Genomic DNA, 22,106 nt, shown 5'->3' with positions numbered 1-22,106 from the left:
TTTGCATACCTGTACATTCTATGTCAGTGGTTCTCAAATGGGGTACGCATACCCCTGGGGGTACTTGAAGGCATGCCAAGGGGTACGTGAGATTTTTAAAATATATTTTAAAAATAGCAACAATTCAAAAATCCTATATAAATATATTTATTGAATAATACTTCAACAAAATATGAATGTAAGTTCATAAACTGTAAAAATAAATGCAACAATGCAATATTCAGTGTTGACACCTAGATTTTCTGTGGACATGTTCCATAAATATTGATGTTAAAGATTTGTTTTTTTGTGAAGAAATGTTTAGAATTAAATTCATGAATCCAGATGGATCTCTATTACAATCCCCAAAGAGGGCACTTTAAGTTGATTACTTCTATGTGTAGAAATCTTTATCTATAATTGAATCACTTGTTTATTTTTCAACAAGTTTTTAGTTATTTTTATATCTTTTTTTCCAAATAGTTCATGAAAGACCACGACAAATGAGCAATATTTTGCACTGTTATACAATTTAATAAATCAGAAACTGATGACTAGTGCTGTATTTTACTTCTTTATCTCTTTTTTTCAACCAAAAATGCTTTGCTCTGATTAGGAGGTACTTGAATTAAAAAAAATTTCACATGGGGTACATCACTGAAAAAAGGTTGAGAACCACTGTTATATGTAACCGCAAACTTTATGAGTAGTTTATTTTGAAATACGTGCCTTTATTTTTAACGGACCAAACCGGATTTTTGGTCAACTCCGTGTGCTTGATATAGCGACCGCTAGTACACTTAGTACAGTGGTACACTTCAGTACATGTTATCTGCCTGCTCTTGCGCGCACTGAAGTCATACAAGGAAAAAGAAGTAAAGAAGAAAAAGAGTCAACACTGCAAAAGAAGAGCGTTACGTGAAGCCACATTGCCTCTGGGAAATGACTCTGCCGTTGGTTGACAAGCAGGCTAAAGTGGTCAGTCTCACTCTTATGTATACTTTATCGACATTAGCTAAATGCTAGTAGTGCTATGCAGCAGTGCGATGTCGTGTTTTATTTATGTGTGTACTTTAGTTATAAATAATAGTTACAAGTAATAAACATGTCAAAAGAAGTGGAGTGTAGCATCCAAATAATGGGCCGTACAGTATATACAGTAAGACCATTGTGGGCGAAGTGTCTAGCCCAAATACTACGGCAGTGACTGGTATGGATGGAGTAAGTGAATTGTTTGTTAGTATTGTTTGAGTGTTGATAATTGGCACGCGTTTTTCTGCTCCATCAATTCTTGCATGTATTCTGTGTGATTCAAACATGAAAACATGCAGCAAGATAGCTATCTATTGAGACATTCCGAAAATATTCCAACATTTTCCATACACAAATTCCCCTTGATCCCAGAATTCTTAGTACTTCCACATTTGTCAACCAATTTAAACTATTCCAACATGAACACTTACGCATCTCCACACTTCCTATAATTCCCCAATTTCCTTAACAAAAATGATCTTTGATCTTCAGAATTCTGAACTGCATCGATCAGTTATTTGAGTAATCTATGGATTAGTTTGTTTGATTAATCAGTAATTGGATAACATACACTTTATAACCTCAATGCATATTTTAGGAAAAATACATTAGATAAACAATTTCTCTGCTGGGCTTCACAGTGGCAGAGGGGTTAGTGCGTCTGCCTCACAATACGAAGGTCCTGTAGTCATGGGTTCAATCCCAGGCTCGGGATCGTTCTGTGTGGAGTTTGCATGTTCTCCCCGTGAATGTGTGGGTTCCCTCCGGGTACTCTGGCTTCCTCCCACTTCCAAAGACATGCACCTGGGGATAGGTTGATTGGCAACACTAAATTGGCCCTAGTGTGTGAATGTGAGTGTGAATGTTGTCTGTCTATCTGTGTTGGCCCTGCGATGAGGTGGCGACTTGTCCAGGGTGTAAACCGCCTTCCACCCGATTTTAGCTGAGATAGGCGCCAGCGCCCCCCGCAACCCCAAAAAAAGGGAATAAGCGGTAGGAAATGGATGGATGGAATTTCGCTGCTTACCCTAACCTTCATTTCCCCCCATAATCATCAATTTTGTAATTGCACTTAGAACATTTATGCATTGCAGGGTTTTCCCAACTTGCTATTAAATTTGTGGCATTGGGTGTGTGGTCAATATGACGCTGTTATATAATTTGCATAATTGGTGCTGATGCATAAAGGTTAAAAAATGTATACTATCCATCCATCCATCTATTTTCTACCGCTTATTCCCTTTGGGGTCGCGGGGGGCGCTGGGGCCTATCTCAGCTACAATCGGGCGGAAGGCGGGGTACACCCTGTATACATATATGTAAAAACAAATCAGTGTTATTAGTAAATGGTATGAACATATACTTTTTTTCATATCGTTTCGCTGTATTCCATTTAATTGTTGCTGCTTATGACTCAATGTTGAAGATTATTATTTATTTGCATGCAATGTACAATACTACATTTTTTTTTACAAGACAGATGTTTTAAATTCACACTGTATTGATCTGATTGATCATTTATTGTTACTTTTTATTGATTATTGATATCTCTATCGCCTTATTGGAGTTTATTTGCATGCAATGTGCAATGCTACATTTTTGTTTACATTATTTTTTGAAGAAATAAGTTTTAACTTTGCACTTTGTTATTCTCATGTAGGAGATTAATATTTGCATGCAATGTTCAATGCTACATTTTTGTTAACATAAGTAATTTGCTTAAGATATAAGTATTGGCTCCCAGAGGAAGCTCTTAATTTAGTTCTTTGAAAATTATTCCATATACAGTACAATTTATGTGTGGTTTTAAAAGAACAACATTATTCAGATTAGAATTTTGCTGAGATTAAGATACCGTGTATGCAGTGTCATTTCAACCTACTATATGTGATCAAATTAAAGAAAACATTTTTGTGATTTTTTGTCATCTGTATTCATTGTTTTCTTTAAAAAGTAGGGGGGGGGGTTCGTAAATCAATTTTTGTTGTGAAATAATCAGAAGTTTTATTTTTAAAACCATATAGGCCATCCCTACTAACAACACATCTAGCACCTTTTTCAAGTTTTTCTGGTTACCTATTCGTCCTCATTCAGTCATTATTTTTATAATTTTTTATTTTGTGTGTGTGTGTGTGTGTGTGTGTGTGTGTGTGTGTGTGTGTGTGTGTGTGTGTGTGTGTCCCCGCGCGCGTGTGTGTGCGCGCGTGTGTGTGCGCGTGCGTGTGCATGCGTGCTAAAAACCAGAAAGAAAACATTCAAGCACAAAACCCAGTCAGGGCATGTTTCCTAAGCCCGTTTGGACAAGCAGCAAGCAACTACTTTTCCTCCCGGTCTGCAAGTGTGTATTTCATGTTGTACACTTCTAGGAGTAATATGTCTACTGGTCCAGTAATTAGGAGGTGTGGTTTAGGAGGGAGTCTAGAGCCTTGGTCAGATTGGAAAGGGGACATTTGAGAACTGTAAGCGACGTGTTGGGTTACACTGTCCTTTCCTCTGGCAAGTAGTAACAAACAATGTCATTCTTCTTGTGTGAGATCACAGAGTTTCTGCATGTGTGGAGATATGATTGTTAACTGAGGGCAAGATCATACAGGAAAGAAGAAGAAACATTCCAGGGAAGGGAGGGAGAAGGGCACAGAAGATCCGTGGAGAATGTGTCTCCCAATATTGTACACTTAAAGGCCTACTGAAAACCACTACTACCGACCACGCAGTCTGATAGTTTATATATCAATTATGAAATCTTAACATTGCAACACATGCCAATACGGCCGGTTTAGTTTACTAAATTGCAATTTTAAATTTCGAGCAAAAGTATCATGCTAAAACGTCGCGGTATGATGGAGCGTACGCGGGACGTCACGCATTGTAGAGGACATTTTGTTCCAGCACCGTTCCCATCTATAAGTTGTCTGTTTTCATCGCATAATTCCACAGTAGTATGGAAATCCGTGTTGCTGAATCTTTTGCAATTTGTTCAATGAATAATGGAGACGTCAAAGAAGAAAGCTGTAGGTGGGAAGCGGTGTATTGCGGCCGCCTTTAGCAACACAAACACAGCCGGTGTTTCATTGTTTACATTCCCGAAAGATGACAGTCAAGCTTTACTATGGAACAGAGATGTCAAGCGAACACGGTTGGATTGGAACACACACACAAAGTACAGTGTATTATGCAGCGATCATTTCGAAAGATCGTGTTTCGAAGAGGGTCCCTTGCGAAGGGCAGAGATGGGCATCGCCACCACCCGTCGACTGGTGCTGAAGAAAGGTGCAGGGCCGACCCTCAGGTTGTACAGGTACGACCATATAATCTCACTAAAACACTAGTAACACAATAAGCAGATAAGGGATTTTCTAGAATTATCTTAGTAAATGTGTCTAATATCATCTGAATCGCTCCCACTGCCCTCGTCTTTTTTTTTCTAGTCCTTCACTCTCACTTTCTTCATCCACGAATCTTTCATCCTCTCTCAAATTAATGGGGAAATAGTCACTTTCTCGGTCCGAAACGCTCTCGCTGCTGGTGGCCATGATTGTAAGCCATGTGAGGATGTTAGGAGCTCCACAACCCGTGATGCCACGCGCACATCGTCTGCTACTTCAGGTACAGGCAAGGCTTTTTTATTAGTGACCAAAAGTTGCAAACTTTATCGTCGATGTTCTCTACTTAATCCTTTCAGCAAAAATATGGCAATATCGCGAAATGATCAAGTATGACACATACAATGGACCTGCTATCCCCGTTTAAATAAGAAAATCTCATTTCAGTAGGCCTTTAAGTTCATGCACAAACTTCACTGGGCTGAGAACTGGCCAGGTAAATATTGTATGAATGAAAGGAAAATGAATTATCTGGTGAGTGTTTTTATGTGTATTGTAGTCTAAGTTGTCAAAGTGTACTTGATGTGAATGAAAGGACAGCAATGACGTGACAGGAAGAATATGATCAAAGAAAGAAGGAGAAGGAAATATTTTTTTGTCCATGGACGTTAATTGTGTTCAGTCGTTATGGTAAAGCATATCAGTGGTAATGCAAGATACAATTGTCTTGCAAAATATGAATTAGTTTCTTCCTGTGTGTGCAAAAAAAGACAAGTCAACAAATTAGTGGAATGCATGCCAGGCAAGTACATGAACATCATGCACAAATATTTCTATCTGTATGAAAAAGTGGGTTTGTTACTGCAAGTGATGATACAGTGAACTTGGAAACACTTGTAGGAGACGTATTGTTGTTTTGGTAGTCATTGTTCTTCTCCTACTTGATCACTGAAACGTGTGCCGTCATCAGTGAGCACAACAAGCTTATTGTTTTAATGATTACACTTGCAGTGTTTTCTGTCCATGTTTTTGAATAAAATTTATTGTTGCCTACATGCTATTTGTGCAGCATCTGATTTTTAATACACTTAGAGGCTGTTCAATATTGTTATATATTCTCCGGATCAAATGAGAAAACATTTAGGGAAATATGCTAATTTCTTCACAATCTTCCCATTTATATGATAACACCCTTCATACCTTTGCTTCATTTCTTTCTTTGGGAACAGTAAACAACTTAATGCCAAAAGAATTTCATGTAATGTAAAAAAATGGATGGATCGGTATGCAATAATGTTCTTATAAACAGAAAGTTGTTTTTGAACAATGATACCCCATTGGGATTACGTATATGGCCGGAAGAAGTAAAAATCTTTGTTTAAGTCCTTAATGATGTGGTGCAATATCGTTCACATAAAATAATCACATAGGGCCTGATTTACTACGATCCAAACACCATGCGCGAGACAGCGTATAAAAAAATTAAATAGTGTGTACCATGAGCAGGCGTGTTGGCTGTGATCTACTAACAATGCGTGTGCAATTAAAAAGTGTTGAAGACTGCCTTATTTAAATGAGGATTTTGCGTGCCACATAGACAATCATTTTCTTCGGATTCATGTTATAATGCTCCTACCTGTGTGGGATGTGTTGAACCAGAGGCACACATCTATAATATGTAACACATTTTCTGATACGCCATTCTAGACAACAAAAACATATGCACATTGGCACTAGTGTGTGCGAGGCTCTGGATCACATCACTAGCACCTTTGTGTGTCTGGAATAACTAAACACAAGAAAATGCATATTAAGGACGTATTTTCATGTAGTAGATATATAGTAAACCATCCATCCATCCATTTTCTACCGCTTGTCTCGTTTGAGGTCGCGGGGGGTGCTGGAGCGTATCTCAGCTGCATTCGGTCGGAAAGCGGAGTACACCCTGGACAAGTCGCCACCTCATCGCAGGGCTAATACAGATAGACAGAAAACATTCACACTCACATTCACACACTAGGGCCAATTTGGTGTTGCCAATCAACCTATCCCCAGGTGCATGTCTTTGGATTTGGGCGGAAGCCGGATTACTCAGAGGGAACCCACGCAGTCACGGGGTGAACATGCAAACCGCACACAGAAAGTTCCCGAGCCCAGGATTGAACCCAGGACCTTCGTATTGTGAGGCATACGCACTAACCCCTGTGGCACTGTGCTGCCCATATTATAGTAATGTATTTCCTAAATAAAAAAACTGAACATTTAAAAAAAAAAGCCAGCAGATACCAACTCGCATCAATTGAATTAATTTTGTTCAGCCCCGTAAGTCATCCAGCAGGAATAAAATTATAAAATGAAATTGCTGAATAGATGAGACGTCTAATATTTTTTATTTCTGGCGGTCCACCAAAATGTTGACACATTCAAGATGGAGGATTCTCGTCTGTGCAGCGTGAGCACTGATCCTGCATCCTTGTTTTGAACTGTCAAAACGGCAAATCGCAAAACGCTGATGAGTGTTGATAAATCACATTGTGCGTTCTTACATTTGCATTTTCCTCCTCCGAGTATTGTGTCCGTTTTGATAGTAAGCATGTATTTTGCATATTAATGTAGACATAAGCTGTGTGCAGCTTATTCTGCACACCTAACGCACACAATCCACTTTGCACACATTAAGTAGATCAACTTTGCGTGTGGTATCAGATTTGCACATGTTATAGTGCACGCAAACAGTAAGTAAATCAGGCCTTTAGTGTTTGCTTATTTGTTACTATATGGCTTAGACAAGTCATCAGGCGTTGTGGTTGTCTGCCTGTCAAGTCAAAAAGAACAGAAAAGTAACTGCATGAAGACAGCCCATCAAGTAAAAGAACAGAAAAGTAACTGCATGAAGACAGCCCATCAAGTAAACAAGCTTTGACAGGCTTTGTGAGTGTGGTCACTTTGTTTTATTGAATAGTCCACAAGTTTTGACAAGACTAATGAATCCAGAAACATTTCAACCTCAATGTAATTTATGACACAATTGAAGAAATTATTAATGCTTTAAATCCCAAACATTGTACAACTGGTGTATTTAATGTAATACAGTCAATTAAATTGATCATAATACATTGATTATTAAACACTAGAACATTGTGCCATGAGAATAGTGTGGTCTTAAATTGGATTAAAAGCATGTATCTTATGTTGTTGACATTCATATCTGCCCCCTTGGATGCTTGGAGTTGACCACTTGTTGGTCTGTTAAAGAAAAATTGTGTTATTTTCTGTTGTTAACGGCACTAATATAGGGCCTGCAAGCAATGTTCAATGAAACAGAACTGTGCTTCGCTCTTATTCATTTATCCTGCACATTATAGTCAACCTTTTTTTCTTTAAAGGCTGTTCACATCCCTGCAAATGGTAAATGGTAAATGGGTTGTACTTGTATAGCGCTTTTCTACCCCTTTTTAAGGAGCCCAAAGCGCTTTGACAGTATTTCCATTCACACACACATTCACACACTGATGGCAGGAGCTGCCATGCAAGGCGCTCACAAGGACCCATCAAGAGCAAGGGTGAAGTGTCTTGCCCAAGGACACCACGGCCGTGACTAGGATGGTAGAAGGTGGGGATTGAACCAGCAACCCACAGATTGCTGGCACAGCCACTTTACCAACTTCGCCACGCCGTGCAAGACAAAGGAACCGTTTTCTAAAATGTTACATTCAAGTCAATGAAAACATTTTGAACTTGTTGTTGTTCTCTTGCAGAATGTGTTGGCCAAGGCTTTGTATGACAATGTTGCGGAGTCTCCAGATGAACTGTCCTTTCGTAAAGGGGACATCCTAACCGTGTTGGAACGCAACACGCAAGGACTAGATGGCTGGTGGCTCTGTTCTCTCCACGGTCGCCAAGGCATTGTTCCTGCCAACCGTCTTAAGATCCTTGTTGGCATGTATGATGGCAAAGAACCTGGCACGATCCAACCGACCTCATCCTGTCATAGCCCCCAACTGCAGCGACTCCTGCATCCCGAACCGGTTCCGTACACACCCATGGCTTCAGTTTACTCCACCCCCAGTCCTGCACAGCCCAAATCTGATCCTGTCTACATGATTCCACCTAAACACGGCCCTAAACCAAGCACCCAGAGTTTGTATCAGGGTACTTCTGCCCCAAGTGGACCTCCTCTAAAGGTCAAGCTAAAAAACACCATCAAAGCAGTTGGTCAAGGGACAGGCAATGACGTGTACCAGGTTCCACACTCTCTGGACAAAAGGATCTGGGAGGACAGCAAACCACTTGATAAGGTAAGTATATTGTGTGTGCTCCTATATACTTCATAACATGAAAATAAAAAAACGTTATTATATCACACCAAGCAACCCCTCCAGAACAATAATCAAAAAATGTATGTAATATTAGTTTGTCCATATATATGTGTATATATATATATATATATATATATATATATGTGTATATATATATATATATATGTATACATATATATATATATATATGTGTATATATATATATATATATATATATATATATATATGTATATATGTATACATATATATATATATATGTGTATATATATATATATATATATATATATATATATATATAAGTGGCAGTCCAGATTGTGTCCATCTCGCACACAAGAAACATTTATTATTTAAAATTTTGCCTGTTGTTACCAATCCTTATGAGAAACAAGACAAAGGTTTTTTTGGGTTTTTTTTGCATTTTAGTTTGTAATAAACGGCTTGTCCTAGGTGGCTTGCAATGCAGCTAATGGGAACACTCCATTCTGCCTCTAAATCACTTTGAAAAAGCATCCAATAACTGCCAACAATACTTCATTTATGTTACGTAACCTGTATAATAACCAGGCTGTAGCCACATTGTTATTGTAAGAGCGAAGACTGAGGACCTCTTTTTCTAGCATAGTAACACATCATCTTGCGATGACATTAGCTGTAAGATAGCAGCTGAATGGCTTTTGAGTTTGTAATGCACAAGACAATACGAAAGGACACCAATCTGTTCTGACTAAAAACCATGAACTATCATATATCTGTAAAGTATTAGCCCACATTTCATGTTTTTTTCTTGTAGAGAGCTAACTCGACATATCGTATGTACTTGTAAAAACAGGCCTGATGCATATATTATGATCAATATTACAGTGACTCACTCGACGGACAGTTGTGCATTTGGTCCAGCTGGCCAGGGACATTTTTTTCTCTTTTAGTATGGGTAAGCACTCCATTTATTTATGTCAGCATAGCTTGACTCAGAGTTCCACATGTGCAGCAGCAAGTCACGCCGACCTCACTCTCTCGGCTTCCGTATGCTCCAATGTTTTACTTTCTCTCTGTGCTCACTTTCATAAGCAGCAGTTCATTCTCAGAGACGGCGTGGATCGGTTGTTTTTAATGCATTCTAAATATTAAATAAGTTAGATCAAAAGTCTGCTTACAATAGAGCCGCTCTATATTTCTGCCTATAAAGCCCTTAACAACATCCAAACACCTCCATTAAGATTTTGTATACACACTATAAGTATATATGTCATATGTCATATGTCATATGTCATGGGCACATTCATAATAACATTTCATATTTACGCATTTTATCATTTTAAGCATACGCAGCGCATTAATTTTTAAAACGTATCACAACCTTCTAATTTTTTTCCTTCATCACTGATTAATACTCACTGCTGACTTCATGAGAGCCAACAAACATAATTAAAAATCACTTACTCTACAAGGTCTGCTGTCATTCGGATGCCAACTACTAGGATGGTCACATATTCCTTTTTAGATGAAGAATGACTCATAATCCTTGTGAAGGAAGGGGGAGAAGAGAGACCAAGCGTTTTTTTCGTGTACTCTCTTTTCTTGGATCTAAATTGAATGTCAAAGTTTAACATCTTGTCGAAATATGTCCTCAGCCTTCTTATTTCAGGTGAGAGGCATGATGTATGATCTATAATAAACTTACAAGGAGCAGGGAAGTGAAAAAACAACAAACCACATTCCCGTTGTTGTGTTCACACTAAAAAAAAGCCACGGATGTAGCGTACTGCTCGGTTGTTGATGGAAAAGCTAAATGTCATTAAAACAGTTAGCTCCCTCTTTTGACACTCCTATTTCGACTCCTGTCCTTACACGGTACATTGGTGACGCCGACGTCTGTCCTGCTGAAGTTTCCAGGACTGAACAGCAGATCGAACAACATGACATGGCAAATTCTGCCATTGCCTGAGTTTTGGGAGTCGTCTGCGACAACGTGGTTCACACAGGCTGAGGCTTAGTTAGCCCTCTTTGGTATTATGGACGATGCCGCGCGTTATTACCACGTCGTGTCGGCACTCGATAGTGCCCCAGCAGCCATAGCAGTAAGATTCATTACATTCTCTCCTGCCCAGGACTAATATGTGGGTTTCAAAGCTTACCTCCTCAACATTATTTAACTGTCACGGTCAGAATGAGCCTCACCTCTTCTTGCTATTCAGGGCATGGGAGACAGCAAACCCTCTGAACACATGGAGATGATGTTGAACCTGCTGTGTACAGAAAAGCTGAATTACCTCTTCATAGAGTTGTTTTTGTGACACATGCCACGACACGTCCAGACCGCGCTTGCTAATACAGCTATTACTCAGCCACGTGCATTGGCAGAGGAAGCGGACCAATTCTTCCTGGCCAACCAGCGCTTCACCCCTGACGTGGAGTCACGTGCCCACAGCCGCCTGTGTGCACCCGGGCAGGGGGAACACTGGCATCAACAGTCGTGCCAGCCCTGGTTTGTACTACTTTCACGCACGTCCACCGGCCCCAGAAGCCCCAGTCGCTCTCACCACGGATGCGTCCTCTGCTGGAGCAATGGGTCGATGGTGCCTGGCACCAGCTTACCTTCATCAGCCGTCAGCTGGTTCCCAGGAAGCGTAAGTACAGCACCTTTGACAGAGCTGCTTGACATCTGGTTGGTAATCTCCCACTTCTGCTTCAGGGTCGTGAGTTTACATTTTTTGTGGCCCTCACATTCACCATGTCGAAGGTGGCTGAGCCGTGGTCCGCCACCCTAGTACCGCCGGGGTAGTAAGGGTCAAGCTGTACATTACCACTGCTTACCACCCCAAGGCTAACGGTTTGTGTGAGAGATTCCACCGCTCCATGAAGGCTGCCCTGCGTGCCGCTTTGACTGACAGTAACTGGGTAGACAAACTTTCATGGGTCATTCTTGGCCTCAGGAACTCCCCCAAAGAGGACTTGCACATCTCGTATGTCAAGCTCGTCTACGGCCAGTTGCTGCGAGTACCGAGGATTTTATTCCGGAGGTAAATACATCCTGGTCTGCGGCCTCGCAGCAGTCTTCCCTGCGGAAGGCCGCCAGGGCCTTTGCACTCGTCCTTACATCACAGCATGGTACTGTTGCTTGGCGGATTTGGTTTTCATTTGTCACAAAGCCCACCAAGGACCTTTGTGCCGTTTAAGATCCTATGGGCGGCGATAAGAACATGGTCGTGGACGTTAGGGGCATACCTTAAACTGTTTCCATCAATAGGATCAAGCTGGCCCGTGTCGCTATGTCAAGGACATTGGAATTCCAATGCCCAACCCCCCTTTTCCAGTCAGTGTGCCCTCTGTCCTGTCAGCATCGTTCCCCCACAGCCATGGCCCTCCCTACTTTGGCCCCTACCGTGCTTACCCACCGTGATCGGGCCATCATCGTGATGATTTTGACTATGGGTGAATTTTGAGGGGTTTTGCAGTGGGTTTACATAATTCATTCACAGAACTTGAGTTTGTTTAGAGAATTCCAGTTTGATGGGTTTTGAGTGGACGCATTTCTGTTGTGTTCACACTAAAAAAAGCCACGAATGTAGAATACGATTCTGTTGTTTTGGAAAAGCTGAATGTGTTCAAAACAGTTAGCTCTCCCCTTTGACTTCCGTCCTTACACACTAGATTGTAAACATAGGGAGACGCGGTAGTGATCATGTCGCCACTATGAATAGTTTGTCTGCGTTGGCATTTATAGTAACAATATCACTAATACTTGGTTAATATTCAAATCACGAAATGTAAATGGAATATTGTTTGCGGTTTTTAGATGGTTATTTATTGGGTTTTATGGTGGGAATAGAGGACCTCCCATGGGCTCCGCTGTAAGCAGACTTTTATTTACATGTTAGAATGCATTATTTAAAAAAAATCCATCCGCCGTCATGTCTTTCATTATGATTGTCAAATGAAAAAAGTGCATTTCCCTTTAAATAGTTCTGATTAAAGTAACACTGATGTACCCTATTATGCTACTTGAAGCAGCACGGTGCCAGAGGGGTTAGAGCATCTGCCTCACAATACGAAGGTCCTGGTTGTCCTGAGTTCAATCTCGGGATCTTTCTGTGTGGCGTTTGCATGTTTTCCACGTGACTGCGTGGGTTCCCTCCGGATACTCTGGCTTCCTCCCACCTCCAAAAACATGCATCCGGGGATAGGTTGATTGGTAACAATAAATTGGCCCTAGTGTGTGAATGTGAGTCTGAATGTTGTCTGTCTATCTATGTTGGCCCTGCAATGAGATGGCGACTTGTGCAGGGTGTACCCTGCCTACTGCCCGAATGCAGCTGAGATAGGCTCCAGCGACCCCCTGCAACCCCAAAAGGGACAAGCGGTAGAAAATGGATGGATTGATGAAGGCAAGTGTAATGCCATTTAGAGCTGCATCATACATTTCCCATCAAGTTTTCTAACTCATAATTCCAATTTCATCAACACTTTGTAATTGTTGTTTGTTGTCTTTGAGCTATTGTCATGTCAGGAACTTGACTATATCTTTTTCTTTAGGTGGTTCTTTCCACTCGAGCCTGTGATACAGTGAACACTTACCAAGATAAATATGATCTTCCACCCATGCGTCAACCGCCATCCAATCAAAATATATATGATGTGCCTCCAACCCGGGATCAATACAATACACAGGTCAGTTGAAAGCACAGGTAGATCACACATCAGAGGTAGGTCTAACTGCTTGGTTTGAGGCTTTGTGCAACTCCAGTGGTGCCCTTCTGCACTCCTGCTCTGCTTCCTCATTTAAGTCGTAAATAGTGCCCTTTAAGATAAAACTGTCTAATCTGTCCTTTTGAAATACACTCTATTACCTGAGTTAAAGTTAAAGTTATAGTACACTGATAGTCTCACACACACGCACACACACACACAAACACACACACTAGTGTATGTCATACTAGCATAGAATTGGTTGCATCAAGTTTATGTTAACAACAGATACTTTTTGGAAATTTAGGTAATGGAGGAATAATTGCTCGCTGTACATTGAAGTGCAAAACTTTTTGTTTAAATCACCAAGTGAGTGCAGTGCTATGGTCATGCTGTCTTTCAAATTGTGCTTTAACTACATTGAAAAATAAGAAAGGATGTATAGAAGAGGAAATGCCAGTCTAAGGACATTTTTGAAAGAAAAATGTAAACTAAAAAAATGAAAACAATGTTTTTTGTCATCCCACCTCCCCAGGACGGGGTCTAGCCCACGATTTTAAAAGAACCGATTTAAGCTAAGATTTTCATCATCTTAGTTAGATCAATGTTGTCAAAAATCAGATATTCACAAAGACTGCTTTATTTGAAAATAGTATGATGTTTAAAAGTCCACATTTTATTTGTATACATTGCTGCACTAGTGAAGTGACCATTTTTATAGTTATAAATTCCTATGAGAGCATGAATATTTTGTAAAATTTTCTAGAGAGGAGAGCAGCCCCGCCAAAAGTGGGCTGGACACCATCTCTCCTAATAAGCCAATGCTTGACCCAGTAACTGACACTTGATTATTCAAGTAAACAATAAATGTCATGCAATTACAGCACTTTTTGAAAGTGGCCATAAAGAAGCAGGGCAAACCACTCTGCCACTATAGCTGTGCTTTTTCAATTTGTTTGAATCATGAATGAAATGCATTTTTAATCAAATGTGTTTATTGATTTTCCTTAGGTTTATGATTTCCCACCCACAGTCATTAGAGATGATCCTGACACTCATCAAATGAAAGATGAAACCTACGATGTGCCATCCCATTTAAGCAGAAAACAAACCCAAGGCTTCACTCCAGAATATGGCCAAAATATGGCCAGTCGTCCTAATGATGACATCCAAGACAATCCAATCCCTGAGGATGTGTATGATGTCCCACCTCCATTGCTGAGCAACAAACATTTATATGCAGACAGTATCAAAGTCAGCAAGCGGGCTGAGGATATCTACGACATTCCAGTTAGCCTGCGCACTGGCAGTCACCCCACCCGGGGTGTTTATGACTTCCCAAGAGAGCAAGAGGAGAAGGGAAGGCAGAGGGAGGACATGTGTGTCTATGATGTCCCACCACAGGTAGGAGACAGAATACATTTATTGTGCGCAACAATTCATTTCTATACCTCTTATCTGTTGAGGAGCCAATGCTAGCTTACCTGAGTTCAGAAGCATAATGTCACACAATCACAAAGCAATTTAAATGACCCAAGGTCACATACAGACAACCAACCATGTACATTTACACTTTACTGACTCCCTAAGTGCTTTACAGTGAAACCTATTTTTCATTTACCCCACATTCACACACTGATGGTGGTAAACTACATTTGTAGCCACAGCTGCCCTGGGGTAAACTGACGGAAACATGGCTGCCGATATGTCATATAGAAAAGGGAAGTTGATTTATTGCTATCAGTAGAAATATGAAATATTTAGTGAGGGTTTTGTAAGATCTTTCATTTGGATATGTGTACTACAGAAGTATTTGTAAGGTTAGAGGGGGGGAACAATAGTCAAGAATGTAAACAAAATCATGTAAGAAGTCCTTGTTATGTTCATCTCGTTATGACACAATTGAATCCTGTCGGACCACTGTACAGATGAACGTGTTACATAATGACTACCTGGGCTGACCGTAGTAGGGACTGGCAAGAAGAACATACAAATGACATGGTAATGGAGGGTAGCAGCTGTGTCAAAGTCATATTGTGAACTTCTCTGTGTGAGAATTTCTTTTGAACATTAATAAAATATCCATCTATATATCTATATATATTCATTGTTACTGTTGACAAATTATTAACATAAGGATGTTGTATAATGTTGCTGCAAAATGTGCACATGGGAGTTGTGCATCTGAATTTGGGGCTATGACTTAACATTTGTTTGGAGAGTGTATTTCAGGGGTTTGCATTGTATATTTTTTAACTCTCTGCTCTAGAGTACCCATAGACTTTCTATGCCATGCACACAGATAAAACAATAGAAGAGACACCATGATCAGCAGACAACATCTGGGGCCTCATGTATCAAGCTTGCATATTTGTAAGGAAGGGTGGTCTTGGTGTTTCAAACCATGTACACATATGCGGTCGTAGATTGCTATGTAACAGAAAAATGTCCTCCAATTTGTGTGTGAATACTTTAATACAAATGAATTTTTACTTGCATACGCCGTTTTCTGGATTTGATCGTACGTTGAATTTTATTAGGAAAGCCACTCAACTCTGTACATGAGGCCCCTGTTGACTCAACGGTTCCATACATCTATTAGTGACAGAGAAAAGGAGGAAGGCAATCAAACACCGCCCTCCATTGTTAGCCACTCAAATCGGTCACTCATTACCAATATTTTTTTTAGAAATATGCAAGGAGTGTGAGCAGTGTGATTAATGGTGCAGTCTTGAGTGCTGCTTAGCTCACATTCTAATGCATTATTTGTGCTGTATCATTGCTGCCTTGCCTTTTATTTAGTGTAGGTGGTGCACATGTCTTGCTTTGGACAATTTATGAGCTTGCAATTACACAAATGAACCCCTTCCAATCTTTCAGCTCCCCTAATTTCTGTATGGGTTGTCAACAGTACTTAGAATGGTCCTTACCACTGTTGTCGCCAAAACTTTTTCTGGAGAGTATAAGAACCTGGTCTCCTGGTTAAATGTTATTGAATAACGCCAGAAACTTGTTCCGATGGGTCATGAAGTATTAAATCTCCTGGTTTGATGTTACAGAGTGGCTTCATTTTTCTGTTGTTTGTTAATAGATACACTTTGCATAGGATTTACACAAAAAGTCCTCAGTGTATTGTTAAACTTTACAGCAGTCTTTTGTTGAACAGTCAAAGGTTGGGTCAACTGGAAAACAAGATTATTTAAAAATGGTCACAGGCTATTGTTACAACATTGGTCCCACTCCTTCAAAGGAATCTGCGGGTCAGTCAAGAGTAAGAATGAGCCACGATGGGGATGTCTTCATCCTCTTTATTGGATAATGGCGGACAAGTCCGCTGTGTTGAAAGTTCAGTGATGTTTGGGGCCATTTCTGCAGCTTGGGTGATGATGTGTTTTTACATATTTCTGTCTTTGACACCTCAAATCCTGTATTTTGTTTTCTTAATCAGATGTAGGTGAGCTTTGCTATTACAATAATCATAAACATTAACATGAAAGACTAAACATAATCGAAAAAGCAGCTTGCAAGCATCATGAAGAAGCAAGGGAAGGATAGAACAAAGGTCTTAGACATCAAATTGGCCTCTCTTAGATAAAAACAATTTATTGTGTCTTTATACTTTTAGTCTAAGGAATGTATCTAGTGGTCTTAAGTAAAATAAAATGTAGAGCAAAATGGTATATAATACTAATAGTATTTTCACACAAGGAAGTGTCTGCAGAGGCTGCCCTTCCTCCGAGGCCTTGGCAACGTGGTGACACATACAGAGAGATTGTACTTATCCATAGTTGTTTGATGTGCTTGGAATCTGCAGTTGTTTACAAATGTTTACAAAAGACTTACCCAGCTCGTGTAAATGTACAGTTCCCTCGCTAAGATTCTCACTGAGTTCCGTGGCCTGAGTATTGGTTGATCAATGGGGCGGTGTGGCTCAGTTGGAAGACCGGCCGTGGTTCGATCCCTACATCCTTGCCACTGCCGTTGTGCCTTTGAGCAAGATACTTTACCCATCTGCTTCCAGTGCCACCCACACTGGTTTAAATGTAACTTAGATAATGTGTTTTACGTTGTAAAGCGCTTTGAATCACTAGAGAAAAGCCCTTTATTAATATAAATACATTCCACTTCACAATGGGTCCTGTTAAACAATTTAATGCTGCCAAAGAGAAACCACCTGCTCCAGTCAATCATGATCACTAAGTTAACAAGGCTTGCAGTTTTCAAGTTTAGACATGAATGTGAATGTCGTCAAATGTTTTTATTCAAAATGATTTCTTTCTGCAAAGCCGCTAAAAACAAACTTTTTTTCAGGTGATCCGTGAGGCCCAGGTAACTAGTGAAGAGCCCCACACCGCCTTCAAGCGACACTCAGCCTCAAGCACAGGGAGCAACAACTCTGCTTCATCCTCAGACATGCTCTGTGACACAGAGTCATCAGCCCCCAGCTTCTTTGCAGCAAAACCCCTTCTGTTGGACCTGGAGAAAGCCATGGAGCGCCTTTCCCGTCTTCAACAAGCTGTGGACTTAAGTGTTTCTATGATGATGTCAATCATTACAAACAACTGGCGTAGTCCTGATAAGCTGGAGGGGAATCTTCCTGCCATTCACCAGGCTGCTGATGGAGTGTGCGCCACTCTGCGAGACTTTCTAGAATTTTCTCACGGTGCTGTGGCAAATGCCGGCCAAGCCACAGACCGCTCCTTACAGACCAAATTGGCCCAACAGGTGGGTAAATTGGAGGAGGTCTTTCAGAGTGTAACTATGCAGACTCAGAGTTTAGATACCGTTTCTTGGACAGACCTCATCAAATCACAACCAGGTGGAGATGTCTTAGATCAACTAATCATAACAGCCCGTGGGATTCCAGAAGACACCAAACAGCTCACTTCTTTTCTGCATGGCAACGCCTCTTTGCTTTTCAAACGGAGCCACCAGCCACAGCTTCCTCCATTGCCAGGACAGATAAGCAGTCACATGACAGGAAGTGGGAGCTATCAAGCAGGAGAGAGGATCAACATTCAGTCACGGCCATTACCGCCACCACCAAAGTTTGCAGCTGCTGAGGAAGACACTGTTGTAGACGACTCTTATGAGAGCACAGAAGGATGGATGGAGGACTATGACTACGTTCATCTACAGGTACACACAGTATGCATTTAATTACATACACTATTAACTGACGATACACCAGTATACAAAAACAACCACACATTTCTCTGCAGTGAAGCCAGTTTCATAGCATTATTGATCCCCATTAGGGATATAATGATAAATTGTATTAATGATAACCACGGTAAAACACTACAATAAAGCAGTTCAAAACTGATATGCTGCTTTGGAAATAATTGATAAAGTAAATAAAAAACAATAAAAGTGCAAACAATATGAAAAAGCATATGCCCTATAGACATATATTTGGGGAAAATGTTCGGCTAAAATATAAACTTAAACATTACAGCTGTTTTAGAAATATAGCTGTAAATGTCACAAGTACACAGCGTTCAAAGCAATGTTAAATTAGCAATTATCTCTATGGGCTTTTACATAGACACAACTGTGATGCTGCTTAATCAAACTAAAACATGTTGACTCAGTGCTGGATAAAAGTTTAGCAGAAGCAAAGTATTGTCATACCCATGAAGTAATTCGGTCCATCAAAGTAGAACTACAGTGGCAAACACCTGCAGAGCATGGCGATAATGTTGATGATCAACTACTGAAGTGACTAGTTGCCATAACAAAGTGGATTATGCCTACTATCATGTTTCACTTGTGTCATTTATTAACTAGCCTACTCTTCTTTCAACAGATGAAACAGTCAGAGCGGCAGGAAGCTGGCCGACCAAACAACAAGGACGTGACTGGACAGGACAACACCTCTTCCAAGCTGTGCCTTGCTGACCGCCAACTCCTCCTTTTTTATCTGGAGCAGTCAGAGCGGAACTTTGCAAGCGTGAACGACGCCATCGCCGCCTTCTCCGCCACAGTTAACTCCAACCAGCCGCCCAAGATCTTTGTCGCGCACAGCAAGTTGCTCATCATCGCCACTTACAAGCTGGTTTTCATCGGGGACACGCTCTCCCGTCAGGCCAAGTCACCTCGGGTGCAAGCCCAGATAGGTCAGAACAGCAGCACACTCTGTAATAAACTCAAAGACTTTGTCATCAGTACCAAGGCGGCATCACTCCAGTACCCGTCACCAGGAGCTTCCCGGGAGATGAGTGAGAGGGTGAAGGAGCTGGCAGGATGTACACACACATTCAAAAAGGTTCTTGGACAGTTGGCGATGGTTTAATTGGCCAGGAGGATACATGTGATTGACAGAACAAAGGAACCTACCTAATGTACACCAGAGTGATGTATATTGGTGTACTATGACTACTACTACTACTACTACTATTATCTGTACTATTGTGTACACCTTTCCCTGGGCACGTTTTAATTGCAGATGGACAATATCAATACTTTCAGTGGGCTTAAATGTGATTATTATGACGTCTAAAATATGTATATTTTTTGTAAAGAAGTAATGCACCTTTTTTTTAAAGCCTCACCATGTTGGAAAGGTTTTCTTCCATAAGAAAAGTTGCCCAGACCATACTTATCTCTTTTTTGTGCTGCTATATGAGATATATAATTATAATATGTAATCATTTTGGAATGTTTGTACAATTAACATGAATGTGTGTACAGTGACTGGAAACAGATGCACTTTTGCTTGTTTAGTTTAGTATGTGCGAAGAGTCAGGAGGAAATACACTGCTATACAGTCGTCCCGCACTACAAATATTGTGGCATTATCACATCGCAAATTGTTTTCAAGCATATTCTCCAATTTCAAGCATCGAAGTAGCGAAATAAACCTAAAATAACAATACGTAAGTAGCATTAGCCACTATAGTAGACCAGAACCAATCAGAGCGTACTGCTTAGTATTGTGGCCACTCATTGGCTGAGCCTTAGGCAGCATTGCTATTGTGGATTAAGAGTGAAAAGGTGACTAAATGTTGTTTCATGTCTAGAAGGCTCTCACAATGCAAAAACGCCTTTAGAAGGTCGTAAACAGGTTTTTTATGCTTGAGACATGAAAATATTGAATTTATGAATAATGAATGCTACTTTGCTAAAATGAATTGGTTCGAAACCAATTAACAGCAATAAACGAGGGACGACTGTACTTACCCAATCTTGTAAAAAAAAGTGGTTTGATGACATTTCTTCTCTGGTCTGGGTTCTTGGTCGGTCATTCCAAATCATTCACTGTCTTTTGGGGAACTCGTTCTTTTGTTCATTTTAATATTTCAGACCTAAAGCTCAAGGTAAAGCTAAATAAAACCACCATACAGGTATGGTTTGCATATTAAGGTTGTAGTCATGGTTGGATACTTACCAGTGCTCACATGGAAGTCAAATATGTTTGTATAATTTAATAATCAACAACTAGAAGTCATTTGGGAAGTTTTTGGGGCCTTACAGGCAAACATGGGTTTACCTTCTGCCATCTTGTGGAACAGCATTGAATTGCCTGTCACTATACGTCACTGGCAGACAAAACAACAACAAAAAAGTATATTAAGGATCATTTTCAAACAAATTACGTGGAATTACACCCAATGATGACAGTAGTTGGGAATCCCTCCATTAGACACTTAACCATCATTGCAACTAATAATTAACTATCAAAACTGACATACTTTAAAATGAAATGACATACATTATAAGGAATCATTAAGAAAGTTGTGTAGTTCGTATAATTTTACACTTTTTCTGTAGTTGTCAGTCAAATGTTTTATATTTTAAGGGAGGGAATGTGTGGGAATTGGGTTAGATTTGGTCCACAGTTTTAAAGAAGAAAAGAAAAAAACAAGGTGAAGTTAGAAGTGCTGGACTAATTTAGGACCTTTCTGCCAGAGGATTCCAAGGAGTAGACTGGCCTATATTTCAAGATATTGATCGTTATGTTTATATCTATTCAACTGTAAATGTCACCATATTTTATAATTGATTGCATCATTATTGAACAAGATGTTTCAATGTCTGTTTTAATCCACTTAAGAACATTATGAATAGGCAACGTCTCTCCAACCTACAGCCTTCCCTTGATTATCACTCTTAATTGCTTGCAGACATGACTGCAATAATTAATTTCCACCAAGTACTAATAATTTATTGTAAATCAAATATCATAGCCAAAGAATAAAAAACACTTTATGACCTTCAACATAAATGTTTCATGAAAACCCCTACAAACAGAAAATACCTTTAAAGTGGATTCCCCTGTCCAATCCAATATAGTAATGCTGGCTGAGGCTGAGCCAATCAGTGCCTACGATACTGAACAGCGAGCTCTGATGTTGTATCATGGCCAAAGACTACTGATGTCTTGGTATTTTGTTATTTTACTCATTTTTATGTTTGAAAATGCTTAATTTAGGACCAAAAAATTTGGAATATGCTTTTACAAAATAAAGTGGCGGGACGTGCGTTTCCCACCTCAGCCTTTAATGATGTCCTGTGTTCAATGATTACCTCTGATAATACCATCATTTATGTCACTATATGACCATTGCTGGAGAAATGCTTTACAGAAGCGCATTTATGCACTAGTGGGCATGGAATCACCAACAACAGTGTACAATACAGGTTATTCTCTGGCGCATCTAAAAATCAATACACCCGCATCAACAATAAAACATCTAATGTGGTACTGTCAAAATTAAAATGGCAAAAAACATATTAAACATGAAAAAATTAAGAAATTAAGTAT

At 40.1% G+C, this 22,106-nt stretch overlaps 1 protein-coding gene across 2 annotated transcripts; it reads left to right on the top strand.

The window, feature by feature from the left end:
• The first annotated feature begins 757 nt into the window (after nucleotides 1-757).
• On the top strand, nucleotides 758-21,844 carry bcar1 (BCAR1 scaffold protein, Cas family member). 2 transcript variants are annotated; one of them, XM_061913121.1, is made up of 6 exons: nucleotides 758-957; nucleotides 8,093-8,632; nucleotides 13,187-13,321; nucleotides 14,351-14,743; nucleotides 17,651-18,478; nucleotides 19,149-21,844. In XM_061913121.1, the coding sequence occupies exons 1-6, from the start codon at nucleotides 922-924 to the stop codon at nucleotides 19,632-19,634; spliced, it is 2,418 nt and encodes an 805-aa protein (XP_061769105.1). In that variant the 5' UTR covers nucleotides 758-921; the 3' UTR covers nucleotides 19,635-21,844. The 2 variants fall into 2 exon arrangements, with proteins under 2 accessions (XP_061769105.1, XP_061769106.1); XM_061913122.1 differs by lacking the exons at nucleotides 758-957; nucleotides 8,093-8,632 and adding an exon at nucleotides 9,001-11,280.
• The last annotated feature ends 262 nt before the right edge of the window (nucleotides 21,845-22,106 follow it).

Source organism: Nerophis ophidion, linkage group LG10 (assembly GCF_033978795.1).
Source record: "Nerophis ophidion isolate RoL-2023_Sa linkage group LG10, RoL_Noph_v1.0, whole genome shotgun sequence".
Taxonomy (NCBI): Eukaryota; Metazoa; Chordata; class Actinopteri; order Syngnathiformes; family Syngnathidae; genus Nerophis; species Nerophis ophidion.
The sequence above is the reverse complement of the archived record's forward strand: the minus strand, read 5'-3'. Positions and strand labels throughout refer to the sequence as shown.

What these genes read in the sequence shown, in the direction of transcription:
- bcar1 (XM_061913121.1), top strand. Translation starts at nt 922, where the DNA reads ATGACTCTGCCGTTGGTTGACAAGCAGGCTAAAGTG. An exon ending in TTGACAAGCAGGCTAAAGTG is followed by an intron (nt 958 to 8,092) that starts GTCAGTCTCACT and finishes GTTCTCTTGCAG; the next exon opens with AATGTGTTGGCCAAGGCTTT. An exon ending in GGGATCAATACAATACACAG is followed by an intron (nt 13,322 to 14,350) that starts GTCAGTTGAAAG and finishes GATTTTCCTTAG; the next exon opens with GTTTATGATTTCCCACCCAC.